Here is a 20,697-nt window from a genome sequence, read left to right as displayed (position 1 = left end):
TCTTTTTGCTACAATCTCAGACTGCCTATCTTTTTGCCGCACTATTCGTACTTACCGTTACCCCGTCTCCGAGGGGAACAGCAACGAAGAAACATGAAGCATAGCCCTCCACACAAAACAAAATACGAGTACGGGGGCTCCATAACTAATTAGTTAACTAACTAGTTAAAGCAACGCTCGGCTTTTCACATGCATGAGCAACAACAGCACAGGTAGTGCTTCTTACATGCGTACTACTTACTCCTCTTACACTTCAGTGTGAGCTCAGAATAAGGGCCAGTCCTGCGGAGAACTCGAATAAACCTCTCACTGCTCTGTGCTGGGCTGTTTTACACTTGCAGTTTTTATTCTCTCAGTTTCTTTGTCGAAAATTCTGGCTAAGCCAGCATTCTGGAACTCGATCGAGCAGCATCCAAAATACGGTCCATTAATAGGTTGATCAATTCCCCAGGATCGTTAACTAACTAGTTAACGCTTCCATGTTTGGAAACCTTTTGACTTCGATTTCACAGAATGGCTCGTTAACTGGGTTATGTCGTATTCGTACTTTACATCAACGTAACGTGCAGAGCCGAACCCGATGTGTTGCCCCTGTAAGTACGGAGTCGGCTGTTTCCACTCTCCATGGTGAGATGGATTGTCCCTCGGTTCAGCGGCACCCCGGAGGGTTATTTGGCCGTTCTAGGCGCGATGCAGGATGCCGTCTCGTCTTGTGGGCTGGGGTTGGCTTTAATGATGTCCACCCCCGCTCTTATATATTCTCCTTTAATGAAGAAGACATCATTTTGACAATAACTAACTACTCCTTGAAGTTGGATTGTAGTAGTTACCGGATATTGTTCTCTCATTCCAGTGTCATTTCATCCATAAGCCTCAGCTGATTAACTAACTTACCAATCCTTGGATGATGGACTAAGAGGAACGACTCTGAAGAACATATTCAACATGATTGAAGGAATCGTGCAAAATATCTCTATCGGCAGTGGAATGGTGTGGTTGTTTGCTGCTCTGATCGTTTTCTATGTTGGATATGACTTGTATACAGATTATAAAGTCTCCAGGCTGGGAGCATTTGCTCCCCGGATTAAAACTTACATGCCACTGAGTACGTCTTTGTCTTAAGGCAAATGCCATATTCTAATCTGCTAATTCCGAATTAGGCGCCGACTTTATTTTCAGGGGATTCAAGGCTGCGAAAAACCACAAGGACCTCGAATTTTTCACGTCCATTTTTGAAACTACGCCTTCACAGTGCGGCGGTAATATTTCGACAGCTGAGCTTAAAGTTCGTCCTTATGCGCGCAATATCTTCACTGCTGATCCAGAGAACATCAAGGCTGTTCTGACCAGTCAGTTCAGTGATTATGGAAAGGGATGGCGCTTCCACAGAGAATGGAAAGATTTCCTGGGAGACAGCATTTTTGCGACTGACGGAGAGCTCTGGTCACGATCCAGGCACTTGATCCGGCCAATTTTTGCAAAGGAGAGATTTGTCGATACCGAGATCTTCGAAAAGCACATTGAAAAGCTGATTCCTCGACTTGCTAAGAATGATAGCGGTGGAAGAATTGTCGATATTGGAACATTGTTTTTTAGGTTTACTTTGGATGCTGCAACCGATTACCTTCTTGGAAAGAGTGTCGACAGCCTTGATGACCCTAAGACCGAATTTGCCGAATCTTTCCAATTCGTTCTACATAGGCAGTCAATCCTCTTCAGAGCTGGGTATGCATAATCCGCTACTAGTACTTCTGGATGAAATTATGGATATCAATATCATCATAGGCCTCTTCGGAAATTCCTTTCAGAACAGGAATTCAAAGCTAACATCCGAAAGATGAACGACTTTATTCAACAGTTCATTGATCAGGTCCTAGCCCTGACTCCTGAAGAACTAGACAGCAAGCTGTCAAAGCAAGATACCTTCCTCCACGCACTTGCAAGGTTTACTCGCGACCCAGTTGTGCTCCGTGACCAGCTTGTTGCTATTCTTCTTGCCGGTCGTGACACTACTGCAGCCACGCTCGCCTTTGCTATGTTTGAGCTCTCTCGTCATCCTGAAACTGTTAAGAAAGCGCGAGCAGAGATTTTCGCAACCTGTGGTACCAACAAGCCAACCTATACCGATCTGAAAGCCATGAAGTATGTCAATGCTATTATCAACGAGACTATGCGTTTATACCCTGTCGTACCGTTTAATGTACGCCATGCTGTTGTCGATACCACTCTTCCCCGTGGCGGCGGTCCTGATGGCAAATCCCCTGTTGGTGTCCCTGCTGATACCCGAATTCTGTACTCAACCATGGCCATGCAACGACGTCGTGACCTCTATGACCCACCACCGTCGCCCTTATCACCATCAGATGGAAAGGCTAAGCCTTGGTATGATCCCCTTGAGTTCCACGCAGAACGATGGACTTCTGGCTGGCAACCCAAGCCATGGCATTTTATCCCCTTCAACGGAGGGCCAAGGATATGCTTGGGCCAGCAATTTGCGACCATTGAAATGGGATACACTATAACCCGTATTTTGCAGCACTTTACTGAGGTGACCGGTATCGGATGCCCTCCACCAGGAACCGATCCTGTTCTCAAAACCGACGTGACTCTCTCCCCAGGCGAAGAATTTAATTGTGTCTTCGGTCGCGAAGGGTCCGTCTAAAGAACCCTTGGTTATTCCCCTTCCAATGACGTCTATGCTCTGATATGTTCTCTCTCTTTTTTTCTTTTTTGCCCCCTTCGTTTTCTTATCTGTCTCTACTTAACAATGTGATCACTTCTTCCATCAAGCTGGGTCGACATGGTGAAACAGCCCCTCACCAGTTACAACATGTATATACGGAAATGCCGGCCCAGGTGAGCCCACGAGATAAATTCTATTTCGTTTATTTTCCTCACTTATATGCAACCCTTCTGTTAAGTGGAGATGCGCCATAAAATGGAATAAAACATCTCAAACGCGAAATCCTTCACAAACGGCACGGCCAACAATAATAAATTATAGCCGTAAAAGGATAGCTGCGCACCGTGTGAGTGATGAATAACCATCATAGAGCCTGGTGGCGTTGAGGCGCACCAAATTCCTTGCCATACAGTTATTCGATCGTTGTATACCCGAGCGGCTTTGAGAAACCCCTGGAACCGACCTGCAGATACATGAAACTACATAGCTATCTTGGAGATGTGGTTCCATTGTTTATCGCTGAGCATCTCCAACTCTGATAGGATTGGCTTCTTTGATTGCTGCCGTGCAATGGTTGAAAACAAAGACTTAATCATATGTTCATCCATATGTAACACGGTACAATAATCTAGAGATATTCACGCATATTGAGGCCTCTTCTTTATTATACGACCTATCCATTGAGCGTATAAGCTCGATAAGGGACCTGCATTGAGCGTGCATTTCGAAAGAAGTCTATATATATTACTCCTGAGGAGAGTGAAAGCCAACTTCTGTTCAAAGACTTCCTTCCTCTATTCAATCGCTCGAGTCACTTGTGCAACAAATATATACTTACTTCCAATATGACAGTTATCACCTCTATTGGCAGGGTTGCCTTGTTTGCTCTCCTCGCCTTTGAGAGTGTCGTCCAGGCGAGCCCTATCCCCTACGACATCAGGGGAGACGTCATTATTTCCGTCCCCAATGTCGGCCACACTCTCACTAGCAGATCAAACACCGATTCACTACCGCCTGAGCTTACTGACACCAAAGCGAACGTGAGAGTGGGCTACCTCAAGACGGTGAACAGAGTGCCATCGAAAAGCCATCCTCCCAAGGGGCGGCGCACAGAAATACCGAATCCCAATGGGCCGAGATCCGAACAGACAATCAACAGGACCAGGGACTATATCGAGGCCAAACCTGTCCGGGAACAAGGAAATCCAACTGCAGTGAAAGTCGGAAAGCCGCGTGGAAAGCGTGACGATAAATCAACGCCTAGGCCGTCAACGCCGCCGCCGATCCAGATGGCTGTTGATCATGTTAGCCCTATTCCCGGTGGCCCCTGGAAGCACCGGGAAGAGACCAAATCGAGGGAAACCATGAAACAGAGACTGGACCAGGGCCCAGAACATTAACTAGTCCTACAGCCAGGACACAACAGAAGGAATGTCTTAGCTGGTCCCTCAAGCCTGGATATGGGGGAGCGATTCTTCTGGGATGACTGTACTAGATGAGGATAATACATCGAGGCTTGTACGGACTCATGGATTAGTTATAGCCAAAATCTCTAAATAAACACAAATGAATATGGGCTATCTGTCTTTGTAAGTGACCATTTGTTCTAACTACTATTTTGGCGAGTAAATATCAAAGAGAAACTACACTGGCGCTCAACACTCCACCCTCGTTCACAAGAGCCTTTACCACGCATTCATCCACAGTCCTATCAACGCCCAGGATCATCAGTGCCTCGTCTGAGGAATCGATTTCCTTCTGCTGTTTTTTTCCCTTGGAGATCGGAGCAACACTCATGAAGTTAAGATTAACCCCCCTTTTCCCTAATATACTACCAACAACTCCGATTTTGCCAGGAGAATCAAAGTTATGGCATATCAAAAGCGTTCCTTCAGGGACGAAGGATGTGGCAAACCGGTCAATGCGTGATATCAAGGGTTGAGATTCAGAGCAAGTCCCGGAAATGATATAGTCATGTTGATGGCTGGATCCTAGGCTATCCCCATTCACCTTTGCCGCCCGTGCGACCAAAGTTATGAGAGAGGAGTAAGAGTGAGATGGGCTATCCCTTGAACGCTGCTCGTTGACTACTATCCCTCGTTCTCGAGCAACCAGCTCAGCATTGACAATATTCACGTTCAGGTCTTTGCTGATAGGGGACATAAGCCCCTTGATAAGAGCAGCAAAGAGGGGTTTCGTATTGTTCATCTCTGAGACCTCGCCTTCGTATATAAGATCAAAGGTATTCCGGTTCGAGAGAGGGCTTTTTGCCGACCCATAATGCTGAGTATAAATGCTTCCAATTTTCTCGACAAGGTGGACATACGGCTGGAGCTTTTTGTATTCCTCCGGTAGTATAAGGGGTGCATTTACGGCACTTCGCGGTAGAGAGCCACCCAATATCTGAAGCACTTGCTCGCACACGTCTATTGAGACGTTCTCCTGCGCTTCAACCGTAGAGGCTCCCAGGTGAGGAGTTGGAATTACCCGAGGATGGGCAATCAGTTGTGCTGAAGCCGAGCCAGACGTAGGGGGTTCTGTTGCAAACACGTCTAACGCTGCTCCGGCGATGTGTCCGGTTTCAAGGGCATTCAGAAGGGCTGGCTCGTCTATGGTCCCTCCTCGAGCCACATTCAAAATGCGCGAGCCGGGTTTCATCTGGGCCAATTCGGCGCTTGAAATCATGCCCTTTGTAGAGGCAATTAGCGGGGTATGGATAGTTAAGAAGTCGACGGTAGGGAGAAGCTCGGCGAGAGACGGCATCAAAGTGACGGAAGCAGACGCAGCGACTGCTGACGAGGCATAAGGGTCAACGGCGTTGACGTTCATCCCCAGCCCTTTGGCCAGGCGAGCCACGATCAAGCCGACTGTTCAAGAACATATTAGCATGTTTTTGTGTTATTATCCCCGTCTTCGATGGTGCTTTGGTTACCTTTCCCAAGTCCAATGATTCCCAAAGTTTTGCCCTGAACTTCCACACCAACCAGCCGACTCCTCTCCCATTTATTGCTCTTCAGACTCGAACATGCATCTGGTATGTTCCTGGCCATACACATCAACAGCGCAATGGTATGCTCTGCTGCAGCAACATTATTGCCTGAGGGCGAGTTGACAACAACTATGCCTTGCTTGGTTGCGGCATCAGCATCTTCAGGGTAACTTGTTAGCTAACTAACTAACCAGCTGTGCTCCAGAGTAACGTAACCAATAACTAACTAGTTATGTTATCAGCAGGATGGGGTTACTCACCAATATTGTCAACGCCTACGCCGGCTCTGGCAACAACCTTGAGCTTGGATGCGGCTTGAAGGACTGATGCTGTCACTTTGGTAGCCGAGCGCACGAGGAGCGCTTCGTACTCCGGGATGATCCCCAGGAGCTCATCAGCTGTCAACCCCTGACGCTCGTCGACGTCTAAGCTCGACTTTAGTAGGGCAAGGCCATCTGGAGATAGCTTCTCCGGCACGAGGACCTTAGGACGAGGTGGAAGACCGTTGGTTACAGGAGCTGCCATAATATTGACCGAATAACTGGGTAGATAGCGTAATATTCAGCTTTTCAACGCTTTAGGTGCTGGAGTTGGATAGCCGGATAGGAGACGGTGAACATGATCAACAAGGGCCGGGGGTCCTCCTCTCGACAAGGAAAAATACGTCTTTATATAGAAGTATTTGCGGGAGGATAAAGAGTCTGACAGAGGAGAGCTGGATGCCACCTTCACGCCGTCATACTTCACCAAAGGCCACCTTCGTGGCAAGCAAGGCTCTTGTCCCACCCGCTGAGGAAGGGCGTTTTTCTGCACTAGAGCCAATTAACTGTCGGCTATGTCGTCTGCAAGGCCAATGGCGGGCTGGCGTAGTCGGCGGATGAAGAAGAAACACTCCCGGAACATTCGTCATAGGGGAACAGGTGTTCCTCGAGGGTCCCCAGGGTGTATGGGGATGATGGGCTCAGGGGCTCCGCCGCAGAAAGCACTTAGCTCTAAGTAGTTGCGCAAGATAGATCTATATTTTGCGTTTCCAAGGTTGATGCAAAGCCTGGCAGGCCACAGGGGGTTTGTATGAATAGTCTCCGCAAGCATTTTAATATAGGCAATGTCACTGGCAGGAAGCCCCATATTTGCGTTTTATGGTTGCGAAGATTCGTATTGATATACAACTTAAGAGTTGTATGTAGATTGGTCACTCTCAAGGTTGCTAGGCACGCGTGCATGACGGAAATTTAATTTACGTGGGCTGCAGGCCAGAGTGCTGCAATATTAATAATAATTCTCAAAGGGCCCGTTGGGTACCATTCACGGCGTAGTTATGATAAGATTCATCATAGGACATCATAGCGTTATATAGTTACGTAAAAAGTTGAGGGGGGCCGGGAGAGTGAAGAAGACCTAGTACTCCATGGACTCTTCAAACAGCTTCCGCAGCTGTTCCCGCTCCTGTTCGAGTTCCTTGCTAAGGTTTGGAGCAAGGTTGAGTACTCTCTGCTGCGGAATCGTGCCCGCAATCAACATATCCAGGTGCGAGTTGTCGAATCCCAGCGCCTTGAGACCCCTAGGCTGATCGCCCAGGCCAATTAAAAACTCTGCAATAGCTTCACTTAGGACCTCTCCGGCACTCTCTCTCTTGACGTTAGAGATGTCGACGCCAAAGATCTCAGCGGCCGCCAGGTGACGGTCTGGGTTGCTGGCCGCAGTGAAACGGAAGACAGCTGGGGCAGTGACAGCAACAGAAACGCCATGGGGGATGATGTCGTGCTCTACCTCGTACCCCTTGTGCTTGTACCCGGGGTTCTGGCCTGATACAGGGTAACTCATACCGTGGCACAGGTGGACACCGGCGTTACCAAAGCCTACACCCGCAAGTGTTGCGGCGAGTAGCATCTGACTCTGTGCTTCGTGGTCCTCCGGGTCCTTGACTGCTCGAGGGAGGTATTTGACCGTGCTGCGGAGTGATTGGAGGGAAAAGATGTCAGAGATAGGGTTTGCTCCCTGGTAGGCTGGTCGGTTGATAGGGTTGGTCGGGCGAGGCGTTCGCTCGTTGTACGGGATTGCCGTCCAGGACTCGAGAGAGTGACAGAGCACGTCGAGGCCGGAAGAAGCGTGCACTGCCGGCGGCATAGTTCGAGTGTTGAGGGGGTCGCAGATGCCGAGGGTTGGCTTCATATTGCGATGTGCTACTCCGGTTTTGGCCTTTTTGTCAGTCAGGTCAAAGATGGCCGTCCCGGTTGTTTCTGCTCCAGTTCCCGCAGTGGTTGGGATGGCGATAAGCGGCTTTAGGGGTTTTGCAATAGGCAGGCCCTTGCCCAGCGGGGCATTTACAAAGTCCAGGAAGTCAGCCTCTGGGTAGACGCAGTAGAGGTTCATCAGCTTGCAGGTGTCGATGACGGATCCTCCGCCTAGTAGACGTTAGCCACGGTATGTCTACCGCCTATTTGGACCGGATATCTCACCAACAGCAAGGAATGCGTCCGGATTATACGGTTTTGCGAAGGCAATGGCATCTTTGATCCTGTGGACTGTCAGTTGATATGTCTAGCTGTATATAAGACACGGCAAATGGGATGAAGGCTCACGAATAGTCCTTGGGCTCAACCCGGACTTGATCGTAGACCGTGAACTCGATGCCCTCCCTGCTGAGGCCCTCGACAGCCTGTTTCATAGCATCCAGCTTGGCCACGTTCTTGTCCGTGACGACGCAGACTCGCTTCGCACCCAGGTTCTTGCAGTCCATGCCGACCTCCTTCGTGGCTCCGGGGCCAAACCGGATGCTGGAGGCGGCCATCTCGAACGCATACTCCTTCTGCTGCGAGGCATCGACGGGCGAGGCGAAGTTCCGGACATGTCTAGCCACCGCAGAGATCTGGCTGGGCTGCTGGCGGTGGTGATGGTGGTGGTGGGACGGGTTCGAGTGGCATGGACAGCTCGGCGGATGGGTGTACTGCACGGTCCGGAGCAGGTTGAACGCCCTGGTGGCCGCCGAGGGGGCGACTCTGACTGCCGGGAGGACCATCCTGGCTGCAATCGTTCAGTGCGTCTCGACGGGTCGGCCAGTGAGAGCGAAAGAGAGTCTGGATGTTTATATGGCTGTTGCGTTGCGGCGTCGTGGAGGCTGATCTCGAAGCGCCGGGCGGAGAGCCGAGGTTCTTTTTTAACTATTCACGGCTAACTATTTCGACGTCGAGGAGGATCGTCTCGGTTTTGCCGACGATAACTACTTCGTTGCTCTCACAGTCGCAGCCGAAGGGACAACAGCAGACACAGACGGGTGTATCGGTGGCCAGCCTCGAGGACCAGACAGGCCAGGGCTGCATAGTTAGCCAGCTGGTGAGTTAAACGAGGCTGCGAGCGGGCGAGTGAGCCGGGATAGCATGAGATGACAATTTGATAGCCGGCAGTGCAGCAGAGACACCGGTCTGGACAGACATTGACGGCCAGCAGTCGAGGGTGAAGACGCTGGAGATCATGGCCATGCATGCTTCTGGGGCGTACAAAGCTGCCGCAGCCACTGAGTGCACTTATCAAGGCTGCTGGCTGGAGGTACTTCCAGGCGCATACAAGAACGCATACAGAGCGAAGTACCCCCTAACTATCAGGTGATATTATTATACGGGGCCCGTTGCCTGCCCAAAGACCGCGGACAGGCATCAGATCGAACGGCCGCAACTTCGTCTCAACAGCATGCACAGGAGCTGACATCTCGAGCTCCCGGTGAACCATGAAGGCCTTTTTCGCCCGGAGCAGACACTCCCTGGTGCCCCAGCAGCAGCAGCAGCAGCAGCAGCAGCAAGGGTCTCAGCAGGACTCCAACGAGCACAGTCCGCCCAGCTATCCGCCCCAGGCCTCCGGAGCGTACCTTGCTCCTCCTCCCCCGTACTCCGAGACGGTCGAGACACCTTCGAGCGGGTCGGGAGCAGCGGTGGTAGAAACCATCAACACTGATACCACAGCATCAGCATCAGGCAGCCAGACAGCAGCAGGACTCGCGAGCAAGACCCGCAGACCACTGAGAGACGACGAGGCGGCCCTGCATCTGGCCGTCAAGAACAACCATGTTAGCGTCGTGAGGGCGTTGATCAAGGCCGGAGTGGATGTCAGCTGTGCAGACTCAAGTGGCTGGACGCCGCTGCAAAAGGTCGTGTCCCATCACCAGGAGAAGGCCGTAGAGGCTGTTAACGCCCTACTGATTGCCGGCGCAGATGTACTTGCTGTCAACGACGAAGGCATGACAGCCCTCGGAGTCGCAGCGTCCAAAAACCTGCAGGGAATATCGGACATCCTGCTCAAGGCCGGCGCTGAAATCAACCCGTCAGACCCCAAGGCGGTCCCCTGGTCCCCTTACCTCCTGGCCGCTTGGAGCGGTCATCTCGAGCTGATGAAGTTCTATCTGAACTGGGGCGCGGACGCTCACGCCGTCAATGACGGGGGCTGGAATGCCCTGCACGTCGCTGCCAGACGGAACCATTTCCCTGTCCTTCGCTTTGTTCTTTCCACCAAGAAGCCTCTCAGCGTCAAATCGGTCATCTACGATAAGCGGACTGCGCTGCATATTGCGGCAAAGTACAATAATCTCGAGATTGCTCGGTTCCTAATCAACTCTGGTACCCCGGTCCATGCAAGAAACGAGTCTGGATACACGGCCCTGCACGCCGCCGCAGGGGAAGGGCATGATGAGATAGCCCTGCTTCTCATCGAGAGCGGCTCAGACGTCAATGCCAAAGCAGACGATGACTGGACTCCCCTCGCCATGACTGCGTATCACAACAAGGAGTCCACTGCCCGGCTGCTCGTCGAAAAGGGGAAAGCCAATATCGAGATAATGAACTCAAGCGGCTGGACCCCCTTGTTGCTGGCCGCTAGATGGGGTTATGTTGGTATTGTCAAATACCTGATCGGCCTTGGAGCAAATCTAAATGTCGTTTCGACCCTGAACCGGACGCCTTTGCATATGGCTGCGCTTCACCAGCATGAGGAGATAGCAAGGATGCTGGTCGGGTTGGATATAGATGTGAGTGCGGCAGACAAGGATGGCTGGATGCCATTGCATCTGGCTGCCAGGAACGGCGCAGAGGCTATTGTCAGTCTCCTGCTGGAGAGCGGTGCGGATCCCCATGCCGAGTTCAAGCCCGATGGAGTCAGTTCGTCCCCTCTGCAGCTCGCCGCCGAAAATGGCCACGAAAAGGTGGTTGAGATGATACTCCAGGCCCGGAAGAGAGTGCAGAAGAAGTAGTTTTATGTTCATTTTCTTTTACATGTCGGCAGTTTTATACAATCACTCCGAAGAGCGCGGAGAGTTGGAAGAAATTATATGACTTATGAAACGTACAGCAGGGTTCGATACATTATGAATTTGGTTAGTGATAGGATAGCAATAATATATATACGTATACAACTGGATACAAGCCCAGGCTAGACCATGACCATCTTCTTCTCCACATTATACCCAGACACTTCAAGCTCAACCCTGTATGTTTGCGGATAAGTAACGCCCAACTCTAACCTCTCGTGCGGCCATAAAGTCACATAGTTGTCTTCCCAAAACACAGGCGTAACCTCGTCACCAGTCGCCTTGTCCAGGAGACTCAGTCGTATGAAGAAAGCCGGATGATTGGATTTATTCTGCAGAGAGACTCTGGTTTTTGTTCGACCCTGGATATTAATGTCCACCCGGACATCTGCCTTGTGTAGCTTGCCCAGTGGCGTTAGGTCAGCATACTCGGTAACTGGAGTATGGTACCAGGTAGAATTGCCCCAGTCAAGCACGTCTTCTCTCTGAGGAAGCCAGTACACGTTTCGGCTTAAAGCTTTTCCTGCATCGTCTTCCAAAATCAGGCGGAGGAAAGAAACGTCTGTGTTCTTGTCTAAGCCAGAAACTTTGGAAAGTTTCTGAGACTTGAGTGGTGTAGTATCTGCCTTCATAGTACTGTGGCTCAAGGACTTACCGTCGATATTAATTAGATCTACGGTAACACTGCGCGCACCGCTCCGGGAATTAGAATGATTAATCAGGTAGACAGCCTGCTCCCGGTAGTCATATATGGCATGTTCAATGCGTGCGCCAGTTTTGGTTCCAAAGTAGCTAGCCATAGGTTTCAGGTAGTAGTCGAACAGGGCCCAGTGTAGATTTGGCCATGCTGGGTTCAACATCCAGTATATTCTACCGTATATCAGCGGACTGCCATTTTATAGGTCAAAAGAGATAGTTATACCTACAAGCCAGACGTGGGATTGCTATGACTTTTATATGCGGCATACGCCTCGTACTCACTACGAGTTGCCTCATAGTCCATTAGCTGAGCTTTCAAGGAATAATCATCCAAGCTCGTTGGCTTGCCGTATCGAGCGTAAAGCGCCTTGTTGTATATTGAGCGATCACGGAACTGAGACACACCAGCAGACATATGATAGAGAACCTTATTTGGTTTGGTCCATAGATCTTTCATATCTTCCTCGGACAAGAACTTTTTCAAGCTCCGAATCTCGGGGGTACCTACACCAGGCCCAAGTTCAGAACCAAACCCACCAGCCCCAGCAGCACCAAGTTTGTCACCAAACCAATATGACGGAGGTACCCAGTCATATGGACCGTCCATCTTCATACCAGAGGGCCCAAGAAGCTTGGGGAAACCTCGCTTTGCTGCTGAGGAGATTATTGCAGCATTCCAGTCCATACGCTTGAGGGCGTCAACATATATATTGGTGGCCTGATCATTTGGCCAATAATCAGATCCAATTAGGAAAGCAAGCATGCTAGGATGGGTTTGCATCATCCCGGCCTCATGTAACATGCTGGAATTGGCAATTGGGTAATCCACATCTGTCCAAGGTTGGCCAAATCCTTCCGTGTTGTATTTCCACCCCTCCCAGTGGTCGCAGCATTCCCAGCCGCTTATGATCATAAGCCCCATTTTGTCTGCGATATCGTAAAGTTCAGGATGTTCTTGTTTGCCTTCAAGGCGAACGGTGTTCATACCCATGTCTAGGATGTATTGAAATATGGTTGTGATCCTTTCAACGGTGAATCGTAAAAAGATATCAGACGAATATCCTGCACCCATGACAAAAAAAGGCTTGCCATTGACTTTGAATTCTACAGTATCTTGGTCGTTTACTCTAGACTCAATATGCCTGATGCCAAATTTGCGTCTCTTTGGCCCATCGGACTTTATTTTGCCGACGAACGCGGATATCCGGGCGGTGTATAGAGGTTGATCGCCCCACGAAGCGGGCCACCATACACTAGGATTCTGAATGGTGGTATTCATTTCTATGGTTTGCTGCTCGCCCGGCTTGAGGGTAAACGGAGCGGAGATTGAGTGTCTCGGATTTTGAGCTCCCTCGATGAAACCCCTGATGCTCCCTTTGATGGTTTCTTCGCCGATATTATGGACATCAGTTTTGACTGTCAGATTTGTGTCATTTACTTTAACTCCAGGAACAAAATCAGTGGTAACGCGTGGACTAGACAGTCGGATAGGGCCACTTTGGGAGAGTTCAACATGACGCCAAATGCCGGTGCCGTTGTCTGGTGGGTATGGATTCCAGTCAACGAAGCCCAAAGCCAAGTCACGGAGATAGTTGGTAGGATAGGCTTTGATCAATAGACAGTTCCCACCCTTGAGGACATATTTGGTGACATCGTACTTATAACCAGCATAAGAACCAGCCTGGGTATCCTTCGAGGCAACTCGGTGGCCGTTAAGGTATATATCACCCCTAGAAGATATACCATGGGTGTGTAAGGTGAAATGTTGCCCACTTCCGGGCTGTAACGTGAACTCTTCCCTGTACAGCCAGGAAACATCACGAAAGTCGGCGTCAGGCAGAGACTTGAAGTTGTCTGAAAAAAAGAGGTGCGTCTCGTTGTAAACACCGTTTTCAAGTAGACCGGCCATTACAGTACCCCGCGGGCCCATTCGGTACCACGAAGAGACGTCAGCGCCGGGAAATGAGAGACTGAAGATGCTGCTTGAAACATGACGTTCAGACTGTAGATACCACCCCGGGATAACTTCATGCTGGCCAGCGGTGGATACGAGGGGACGTAAAGGTGAAAGAGCAGAGACCCCTAGAGTCAGCAAAAGCGATGGAATGGCAGCAAGCCGGAATACAAACCGCATTTCTGATCACAATGATTCCATACAGGAGAATAGGAACAGAAGAGAGATTCGAGGATGCCTTTTCGACTGGCGGTCAACCTGGATATTTCTTGGTAGCCAGGTCGGGTCACACAAATCTTCGACTACTGCAACAAACATATCATGCAGGCGACCTGTGGTACTCCAGGATGTCACTTTGGTCTGTTGGCTGTAGGCAGAGTAACATGAACATGGGCAGGGTAATATGCTTGTCAACTCTGCCAGATACCAGGAGATACCACCCTCTAGCGCAACGTCTCCTGTTGTAGGGTCTTCCACGACAGCTGGTCAGCAGGATATGAGGGTGTCAGCCACCGGGTCTATCTCCTAGAATGACTTGTTAGTCCAGTCTAATATTGTCGCTCTAGATCTTTTTGTTGGCATGCCGACTCGATGTCTAGGAACTGGGATGTTAGCAGCTCTTTCTATTAGTTTAGTCGGACTCAAAATTCAGGCATTGCGCTGCATTATACGAGTAGAAAAGGCCAAACACGTAGGTAGCCAGGTAATTTCAGGGCAAGTCATTGCATCCTGTGTCTTCAATTCGCTTCTTTTCTTCTTTAACTATCTTCTTTTCTGACCTTTCTGACCTTTCTGTCCTTTCTGTCCTGGATCTCATATCCTCATCTTTGGCGTTCCCGAATTAAAATAGCATCACGTGAAATAACTAAAGGATTAATTTTATACCGCGTTCCGAAGATGCAGTCACGTGAAGTCGCTCTCGAGCTAGAATCCCAGGCCTGAAGGCAATCTTTTGGTAAAAAGAAATGCCCTATACAGATTAAAATACAACTCATTTTAAATAGAGGGCGATGACATGGTATTCTTACCACAGCCCTCAGTGTGAGAGTATATGCAAATAGCAACACATCTTGTTTGTCAGTGGCAGGTAATTTCTGATAGAATTGCAGCCCCAGAACAGTACAGTCGACGCTCAGGATAGAAGGCTGAAATGGCACCAGAAGGAGGCAAGCATGGTGGGCGGCCGCAGAAGAAGCTAGTAAGATGACATCTCCCTTGATACATGCTATTCCGGCTAGCTTATAACTAACTGATGTGATATAGAAAGGACTCCAGCGGCTGCGGTGGTGGTGTGAGGTGTGCCAGAAACAGACACGCGATGAGAACGGCTTCAAACAACATACGCTGAGTGAGAGCCACGTCCGGGCGATGCAGATAGTCGCGGAGAATCCAAAAAAGTTCATCGAAGGATACAGCAAGGAGTTTCAACATGACTTCCTACAGTTACTTCGAACGTCACATGGCGAGAAGCCGATCCACCTGAACCGTTTCTACCAGGAGTACATTTCGGACAAGACGCATGTGCATCTTAACAGCACTAAATGGTCGAGCCTAACGGAATTTTCCAAATACCTTGCGAGGGAAGGAATATGTCGAGTGGAAGAGAAGGAAGACGGGATATTCGTGCAGTGGATTGACAACAGCCCCGAAGCTATTCGTCGACGAGATCTAGTGCAGCGAGCAAACCGTCTTGAGGAGCAGCAGGCATCAGAGGAGAAGGAAATACTACAGCAGGTCGAAAGAGCCCGGCAGAGCAAGGCCGTTTCCACTGAGCCCGAGAAACCCGCAGAACTCGCCAAGGAGAAGTGGACGGACTTTAGCCTTAACTTGAAATCGTCCAGCAACTCGCCCAAGCCAACAATATCAACAAGCCAAGGGAAGAACAACGAACAGCAGGATCATCCACCAAAGTCTGCTGATAAACCTGTCAAGAAACCCAACGTCTTTGGTATGAAGCGAAAACAACCATCCGGAATTAAAGCAACCCCGGAACCGCCTAAGAAAATGACCGAGATAGAAAGGATCATGAAGGAAGACATGGAACGGAAAAAACGACGACTCGTTAAGTGAACTATGGACAATGAAAAACGTCCGTATTCCTTCATCCTAAGCTGTCAATACCGAGACCGAAACTATTGACAACATTACAGGCTGCCTTTTCGCAGCATCACTGGCCCTCAAATCGGTCTACACCCAAATGGGCCTTTCACCACCAACTACCAGTTGATATATCAGTACCAATTCTGATGGTTATCACCTCTCGGGACTATCAATTTGGTACCCCGGCTGGTGAACTCAAAGAGGCCGGATCTTCCACGGAGGTCAGAAGACGCAATAGTAGCACCATACATTTTACAATGCTCATGGTTAGCTCATTCATATTCTCTCTCTGTTCCTTTTAACTCCCTCTGGCCTATGCCGATATATTAATTCTCGGGATCAACCGGTAACGATTGAACCGACTTAAGCTCTGAGCATCACTGGGCTATTCCTGATCCTTGAAACCCAAGAAACGATCATGAGAATAGCATACCGCCTGTTTAATGACATGTCCATCAGGTTGTTTTTGGCTAGCTCTACGCTGGCTGTGTGCGTTGACTTGTACGAGTAAATATGGCACAGCGTGTATTAAAGAACCGCTATTAGACCTAAATGACTATTACACTTACGCAAACAACAAGCTATCTCTTCTTCTGTCTTGTTCTCAATCGTCATCTTCAACTGCGTCTATATCTGTATCTGATATCTACACCTTGATCTAGATCTTCGAGCCTGTCTGGGCCAAACTTCGGACGAAAAAGCGAAGCCCCTCACCAATGTTGCATCATAGATTTATAATCACTTTCTCTCCCGCTTCAGGTTGAACTCCACTCGCCGAGTATTCAATCACTGATGGTTAATTACCTCTTTGCTGTCTGCAGCTTCGTCTCTAGCGCCATTGACAAAGACCTAAGGCAGCTCGATCTTGAAGGTTGGCTCACTGCTTGCTATCTCCCTCTGCCCTTGGCCAGTTAATGCTAATGATGACCGACAGGATCACTCTAGCACCACCAGATAGAAGCAACAGTCAAGATGACAGACCCATCGAAGTATAAGTTTCATCGTAGGTGAACGACATCTTTGGCCAGTGCTGTAAAGCTGCTTACTGTCTGCAGATACGATGCTTCGGGTGAAAGACCCGAAGAGATCTCGTAAGTCTACTAAATGTTTACAAGAAACCAGTGACGATAATTAACGAGAATAACTAGTCGAATTCTACAGTTTCCTTGGCCTCACCCAAATCAACCGACTCGACTTTGAGGATGCCAAATTCTCGCTCTACTTCCTCGCATACGATAGCCCCAAGGCGCTGAACACCGGCAAGCACTGGACCGATAGGAACGGAGTCCTCGAACTGACTCACAACTACGGCACAGAAAATGATGATAACTTCTCTGTTGTGAACGGCAACACGGAACCATATCGCGGGTTCGGCCACATTGCTGTCTCGGTGGAGAATATCGAGCTAGCATGCAAGAGACTTGAGGACGCCGGATATCCGTTCCAAAAGAAACTAACTGACGGCCGGATGAAGCATATCGCATTTGTCAAGGACCCAGATGGGTACTGGGTTGAACTCATCCGTCGCGGGGATGTAGATGAAGCCGTGACCGAGTCGGACCCCCAGTCGTACCGTCTGAACCATACCATGCTGCGGGTCAAGGATAAGGACGCCTCCCTCAAGTTCTACCAGGAGGTCATGGGTATGACGCTGCTAAGAACATCTGAGGCTCCTGAGGCGGGGTTTAATCTGTATTTCTTGGGGTATCCCGCTTCGAACCCGCCGATGGAGAAGGAGGCTCGTAACCCAATTGCCAACTGGGAGGGACTACTTGAGTTGACGTGGAACTATGGCACGGAGAAACAGGAGGGCAAGGTGTACCACGACGGTAATAGCGAGCCCCAAGGATTCGGCCACATCTGTACGTCCCCTTTTTGGTCCCCACACGCTGACTGACTATGGTTTTGTGGAGTCTAACATGATCAGGTATGGTGATGGACAACCTCGATGCCGCGTGTGCCCGGTTTGAAGAGCTGGGGGTGACGTGGAAGAAGCGTCTCACAGATGGGAGGATGCACAATATCGCCTTTTTGCTAGACCCGGATGGCTACTGGGTTGAAATCGTCCAAAATGAGGCATTGAAGGGACAGTAAACCTGTCGTGCTTCTTCATGCATCCACATCATCTGCATATTCTTGTAACTGTGTACTTGCTCTGTAATATGTGGGGTTGTGGTACGTGGTTGGTATGTGGTACTCCTTTGTTTAGTAGTATGTACCCCGCGGAGAAAAGGAGACGATGAGTGGCCGTCTGGTACCAGCAGCCTGGTCGCCAGATCTATACCAGCACTGCATGCTATGGAACATGCGTTGCTCACTAGTGTGCGGAGAAGTAGTACAGCATAAGTAAGCAATATAGGTCTCGGTGTTCTGTCCTTCCTTTGGAAAAGTCCAGCGCAAAACGCGGAGGAGCAAATAATATCAGATCTCAGGAACGGCGGTACCATGTTAACGCCTAATATTTGTAAGCTTATCTTTTTACCCCCCTGTAGTAAACTCCGTGCTAAGTATGTGTGCAAGTGTGTAGAGGTTGCATGGTTAGTTAGGTCGTAAGGCATAAGCCAAGCGTGCGTCGAAACAGTCAGCCTTCCGCTCGAAGCCTTGTCAATATGAGGTGCCCACCCACCTTGTCTAAACTATCCTCTCGCCTATCAAAGTATCACGTCTAGCTCTGTCGCCCCCTATGTATGTCTCTGTCTATATCCGTATCTATATCTATGCCTTTTTGTGTTATTGTCTCCGGTGCTTGTCTTCATCTTATCTTATCCATCTGCGTCTATTTATATACATCACGTGCACTGTTTCCCTTCCCGTGTCGGCCCGATCCGCTCCGTATGACTAATATCACGTGACCAACCTTCTTTTTTATGCTTTTTTGCTTATTTTATTTGATTTTATTTTTCGCGCGCTTTTGGCGACAAAAACAATAAAAAAGAAACGAAGCAGCCGCAAAAGAAAAAACAAAACTGGAGACGAAGAGCAGAGACGAACACAGTCAAGTAAGACGAAGAACGAGATCTCCGGCTAGTTGATTTGTGGTAGGTCTCTTTTCGTTCGGCTCTGGTGCGTACAGAGAGATGCCTGACTGCTCCGTACCCCATAATTATCAACTTGCTCCATAGGATGTATCATGTCCTGTACGTACCTCCGATGTATCGATGCGTTTTGCCGCCACACGAGACGCTGTCTGCCCTACACGTGTCTGCCTTCCCTTTTCTCGATGGGCCGCCGCTGGCGCGAAGTTCGCTGCAGGCTGGTTAGCGCAGCGAGCGAGGGAGACAAGGCACATGGATGGCGGATGGAGGATCTATGATCGCGGACACAGCAGCCAGGCCGGGGAACGCAGAGATGCTTATATAGCGCCTCGTCCGTCTCGAGCTGACACGAGATGGCTCTTCCTAGCTGTCCTAAGTCGCCGTCTCTCTGCCCGCGTCTCTGCCTCTGCTGCCTGCTGGTGCTGCCCTTCCACGTCCTCTGCTTTTTTTACTCCTGATGGGGCGTTCGACAGCGCGCTCCCCCTTATACAACTGTCCAGCTCGCTGCTGTAGTTGTTTCTCGTGCTGCTCCTGCTGCTATCTCCCTGATCCATGGCTGAAACCGCCCGCCAGAAGCCCGCCGGCCCTCCCTCGTCGCCGATTCTCTGCACGCCCGCAGACTTCGTCCCCGTCTGGGCTAGAAGTCACGTGAAGTACGCCCAGAACCTGCTCGAGCTGAGCGACGAACCGATCGAGTACGACGACGACGAGGACTACAACGACAACTGCTTCTTCTTCCCCGAGGACTGCGTCTACAATCCGCCCCCGGACCTGGCCAGCAACCCGGATGCCTCTGCGGCCGACGAGACAGACTCAGACTCGGACAGCCTGCTCCTCCAAGACGACCTTGACGGCGACGACGACACAGACGACGCCATGGCTCCCGCACTGCCGGAGATCAAGATGCTCGACACAACGGCCCTCAACGACCTACTTTCCGACAATCTTTCGCCGCCAGAGATAACATCTATATTGTGCGTCGTTTTTGCGTTTGATCCCGCTTTGATTGCTTCGATGGTAGTCCATTTTCAGCTCGCTAATATCACACCTAGTATCTTTGCTTCGAATGGTGCAGTCTTTGCGCATGCTTCTCCCCTCCCCCAGCGCAGAATACGGAACCTGTGCGCTACGTACGGAGCTGCGTACAAGTCTTACGCTGTCAAGGCTCCCAATGGCAACCTCACCGGTGTCAGCGCCTCCATTCACCCCTCCGCCTTTTCCAGCACTCCGTCCATCCCACTGGGAAACGTGGGCTCCATCATGTTCGAGATGCAAGATATGGTGGCTGTGGTCACCAAGATAGCAGACAAGGTTCTTCTTGCCGTCGCTGGGCCTACTCGCATCGTTGAAGAGCAGCCTGCTCCTCGGACGACACAACAAGGAGGAGACCTTGCTGGCAGAGCGAGAATGATTGCAGGCTCAGCAGCCAGCGACTCGGAACGAACTGTCAAGGCCGCAGGAGACTCCTCCTTCTCCACACTTACCGCTCTCGAGAACCCCAAAGCCGAACACGTATCTTCGAAACTCGCCTCTTCGGCCCCAAATCCCGCCTCATCTCTCTCCAGCCTAACCTCACCCACACCCCCCTCCGACGAGCAGATCGAACAGGCTGAGATAAGGCAGGATGAAGACATCATTCACCAGGCGCTGCGGGCCCAGTGGGCCATCGATCGAAGCCACGACCTCGATCGGCTGGCGGGGCTCAATCTGGCTTCCAGTCCGCATATCCTACTCGCCCTCGAATCAAAGTCAGCCGCGCTGGGCAAATTTTTGGGCAACAAACTAGCGGACCTAGAGAGTCCTGAAGACTTCTGATCTATCACTATTTTTCTTTATCCCCTTCTATCATACATGGCATTCTCACAGCGGTTGCTCTTATGTTCTTTTTTCTGCCTGTTTATTGTATGTGTGCACACCTACCATCAGCCATCCCTGTATTCTACC

The 20,697-nt window shown here is 50.2% G+C and overlaps 9 protein-coding genes across 9 annotated transcripts; 6 read left to right on the top strand and 3 right to left on the bottom strand.

Moving 5' to 3' along the window:
- Window positions 1–945: 945 nt before the first annotated feature.
- On the top strand, window positions 946–2,662 carry TRV_00955 (cytochrome P450 alkane hydroxylase; the record flags this gene model as incomplete). The annotated part of the gene is made up of 3 exons (XM_003024834.1): window positions 946–1,105; window positions 1,161–1,725; window positions 1,786–2,662. The coding sequence occupies 3 exons, from the start codon at window positions 946–948 to the stop codon at window positions 2,660–2,662; spliced, it is 1,602 nt and encodes a 533-aa protein (XP_003024880.1).
- An 866-nt stretch (window positions 2,663–3,528) lies between these two features.
- Window positions 3,529–4,083, top strand: TRV_00954 (uncharacterized protein; the record flags this gene model as incomplete). Its single annotated transcript, XM_003024833.1, has 1 exon — window positions 3,529–4,083. The coding sequence occupies one exon, from the start codon at window positions 3,529–3,531 to the stop codon at window positions 4,081–4,083; it is 555 nt and encodes a 184-aa protein (XP_003024879.1).
- A 232-nt stretch (window positions 4,084–4,315) lies between these two features.
- On the bottom strand, window positions 4,316–6,197 carry TRV_00953 (uncharacterized protein; the record flags this gene model as incomplete). The annotated part of the gene is made up of 3 exons (XM_003024832.1): window positions 4,316–5,550; window positions 5,616–5,831; window positions 5,933–6,197. The coding sequence occupies 3 exons, from the start codon at window positions 6,195–6,197 to the stop codon at window positions 4,316–4,318; spliced, it is 1,716 nt and encodes a 571-aa protein (XP_003024878.1).
- An 873-nt stretch (window positions 6,198–7,070) lies between these two features.
- Window positions 7,071–8,691, bottom strand: TRV_00952 (uncharacterized protein; the record flags this gene model as incomplete). Its single annotated transcript, XM_003024831.1, has 3 exons — window positions 7,071–8,077; window positions 8,132–8,190; window positions 8,255–8,691. The coding sequence occupies 3 exons, from the start codon at window positions 8,689–8,691 to the stop codon at window positions 7,071–7,073; spliced, it is 1,503 nt and encodes a 500-aa protein (XP_003024877.1).
- A 705-nt stretch (window positions 8,692–9,396) lies between these two features.
- Window positions 9,397–10,908, top strand: TRV_00951 (ankyrin repeat protein; the record flags this gene model as incomplete). Its single annotated transcript, XM_003024830.1, has 1 exon — window positions 9,397–10,908. The coding sequence occupies one exon, from the start codon at window positions 9,397–9,399 to the stop codon at window positions 10,906–10,908; it is 1,512 nt and encodes a 503-aa protein (XP_003024876.1).
- A 179-nt stretch (window positions 10,909–11,087) lies between these two features.
- Window positions 11,088–13,573, bottom strand: TRV_00950 (uncharacterized protein; the record flags this gene model as incomplete). The annotated part of the gene is made up of 2 exons (XM_003024829.1): window positions 11,088–11,812; window positions 11,947–13,573. 2 exons carry the CDS (start codon window positions 13,571–13,573, stop codon window positions 11,088–11,090), a joined length of 2,352 nt encoding a protein of 783 aa, XP_003024875.1.
- A 1,195-nt stretch (window positions 13,574–14,768) lies between these two features.
- TRV_00949 (C2H2 finger domain protein (Kin17), putative) lies at window positions 14,769–15,688 on the top strand (the record flags this gene model as incomplete). Its single annotated transcript, XM_003024828.1, has 2 exons — window positions 14,769–14,816; window positions 14,882–15,688. 2 exons carry the CDS (start codon window positions 14,769–14,771, stop codon window positions 15,686–15,688), a joined length of 855 nt encoding a protein of 284 aa, XP_003024874.1.
- Window positions 15,689–16,778: 1,090 nt separating this feature from the next.
- On the top strand, window positions 16,779–17,812 carry TRV_00948 (lactoylglutathione lyase (Glo1), putative; the record flags this gene model as incomplete). The annotated part of the gene is made up of 3 exons (XM_003024827.1): window positions 16,779–16,809; window positions 16,867–17,580; window positions 17,646–17,812. 3 exons carry the CDS (start codon window positions 16,779–16,781, stop codon window positions 17,810–17,812), a joined length of 912 nt encoding a protein of 303 aa, XP_003024873.1.
- A 1,493-nt stretch (window positions 17,813–19,305) lies between these two features.
- TRV_00947 (uncharacterized protein) lies at window positions 19,306–20,568 on the top strand (the record flags this gene model as incomplete). The annotated part of the gene is made up of 1 exon (XM_003024826.1): window positions 19,306–20,568. The coding sequence occupies one exon, from the start codon at window positions 19,306–19,308 to the stop codon at window positions 20,566–20,568; it is 1,263 nt and encodes a 420-aa protein (XP_003024872.1).
- Window positions 20,569–20,697: the final 129 nt, after the last annotated feature.

This window comes from Trichophyton verrucosum (assembly GCF_000151505.1).
Source record: "Trichophyton verrucosum HKI 0517 chromosome Unknown contig00089_1.f1.exp, whole genome shotgun sequence".
In the NCBI taxonomy this organism is placed as follows: domain Eukaryota; kingdom Fungi; phylum Ascomycota; class Eurotiomycetes; order Onygenales; family Arthrodermataceae; genus Trichophyton; species Trichophyton verrucosum.
The sequence above is the reverse complement of the archived record's forward strand: the minus strand, read 5'-3'. Positions and strand labels throughout refer to the sequence as shown.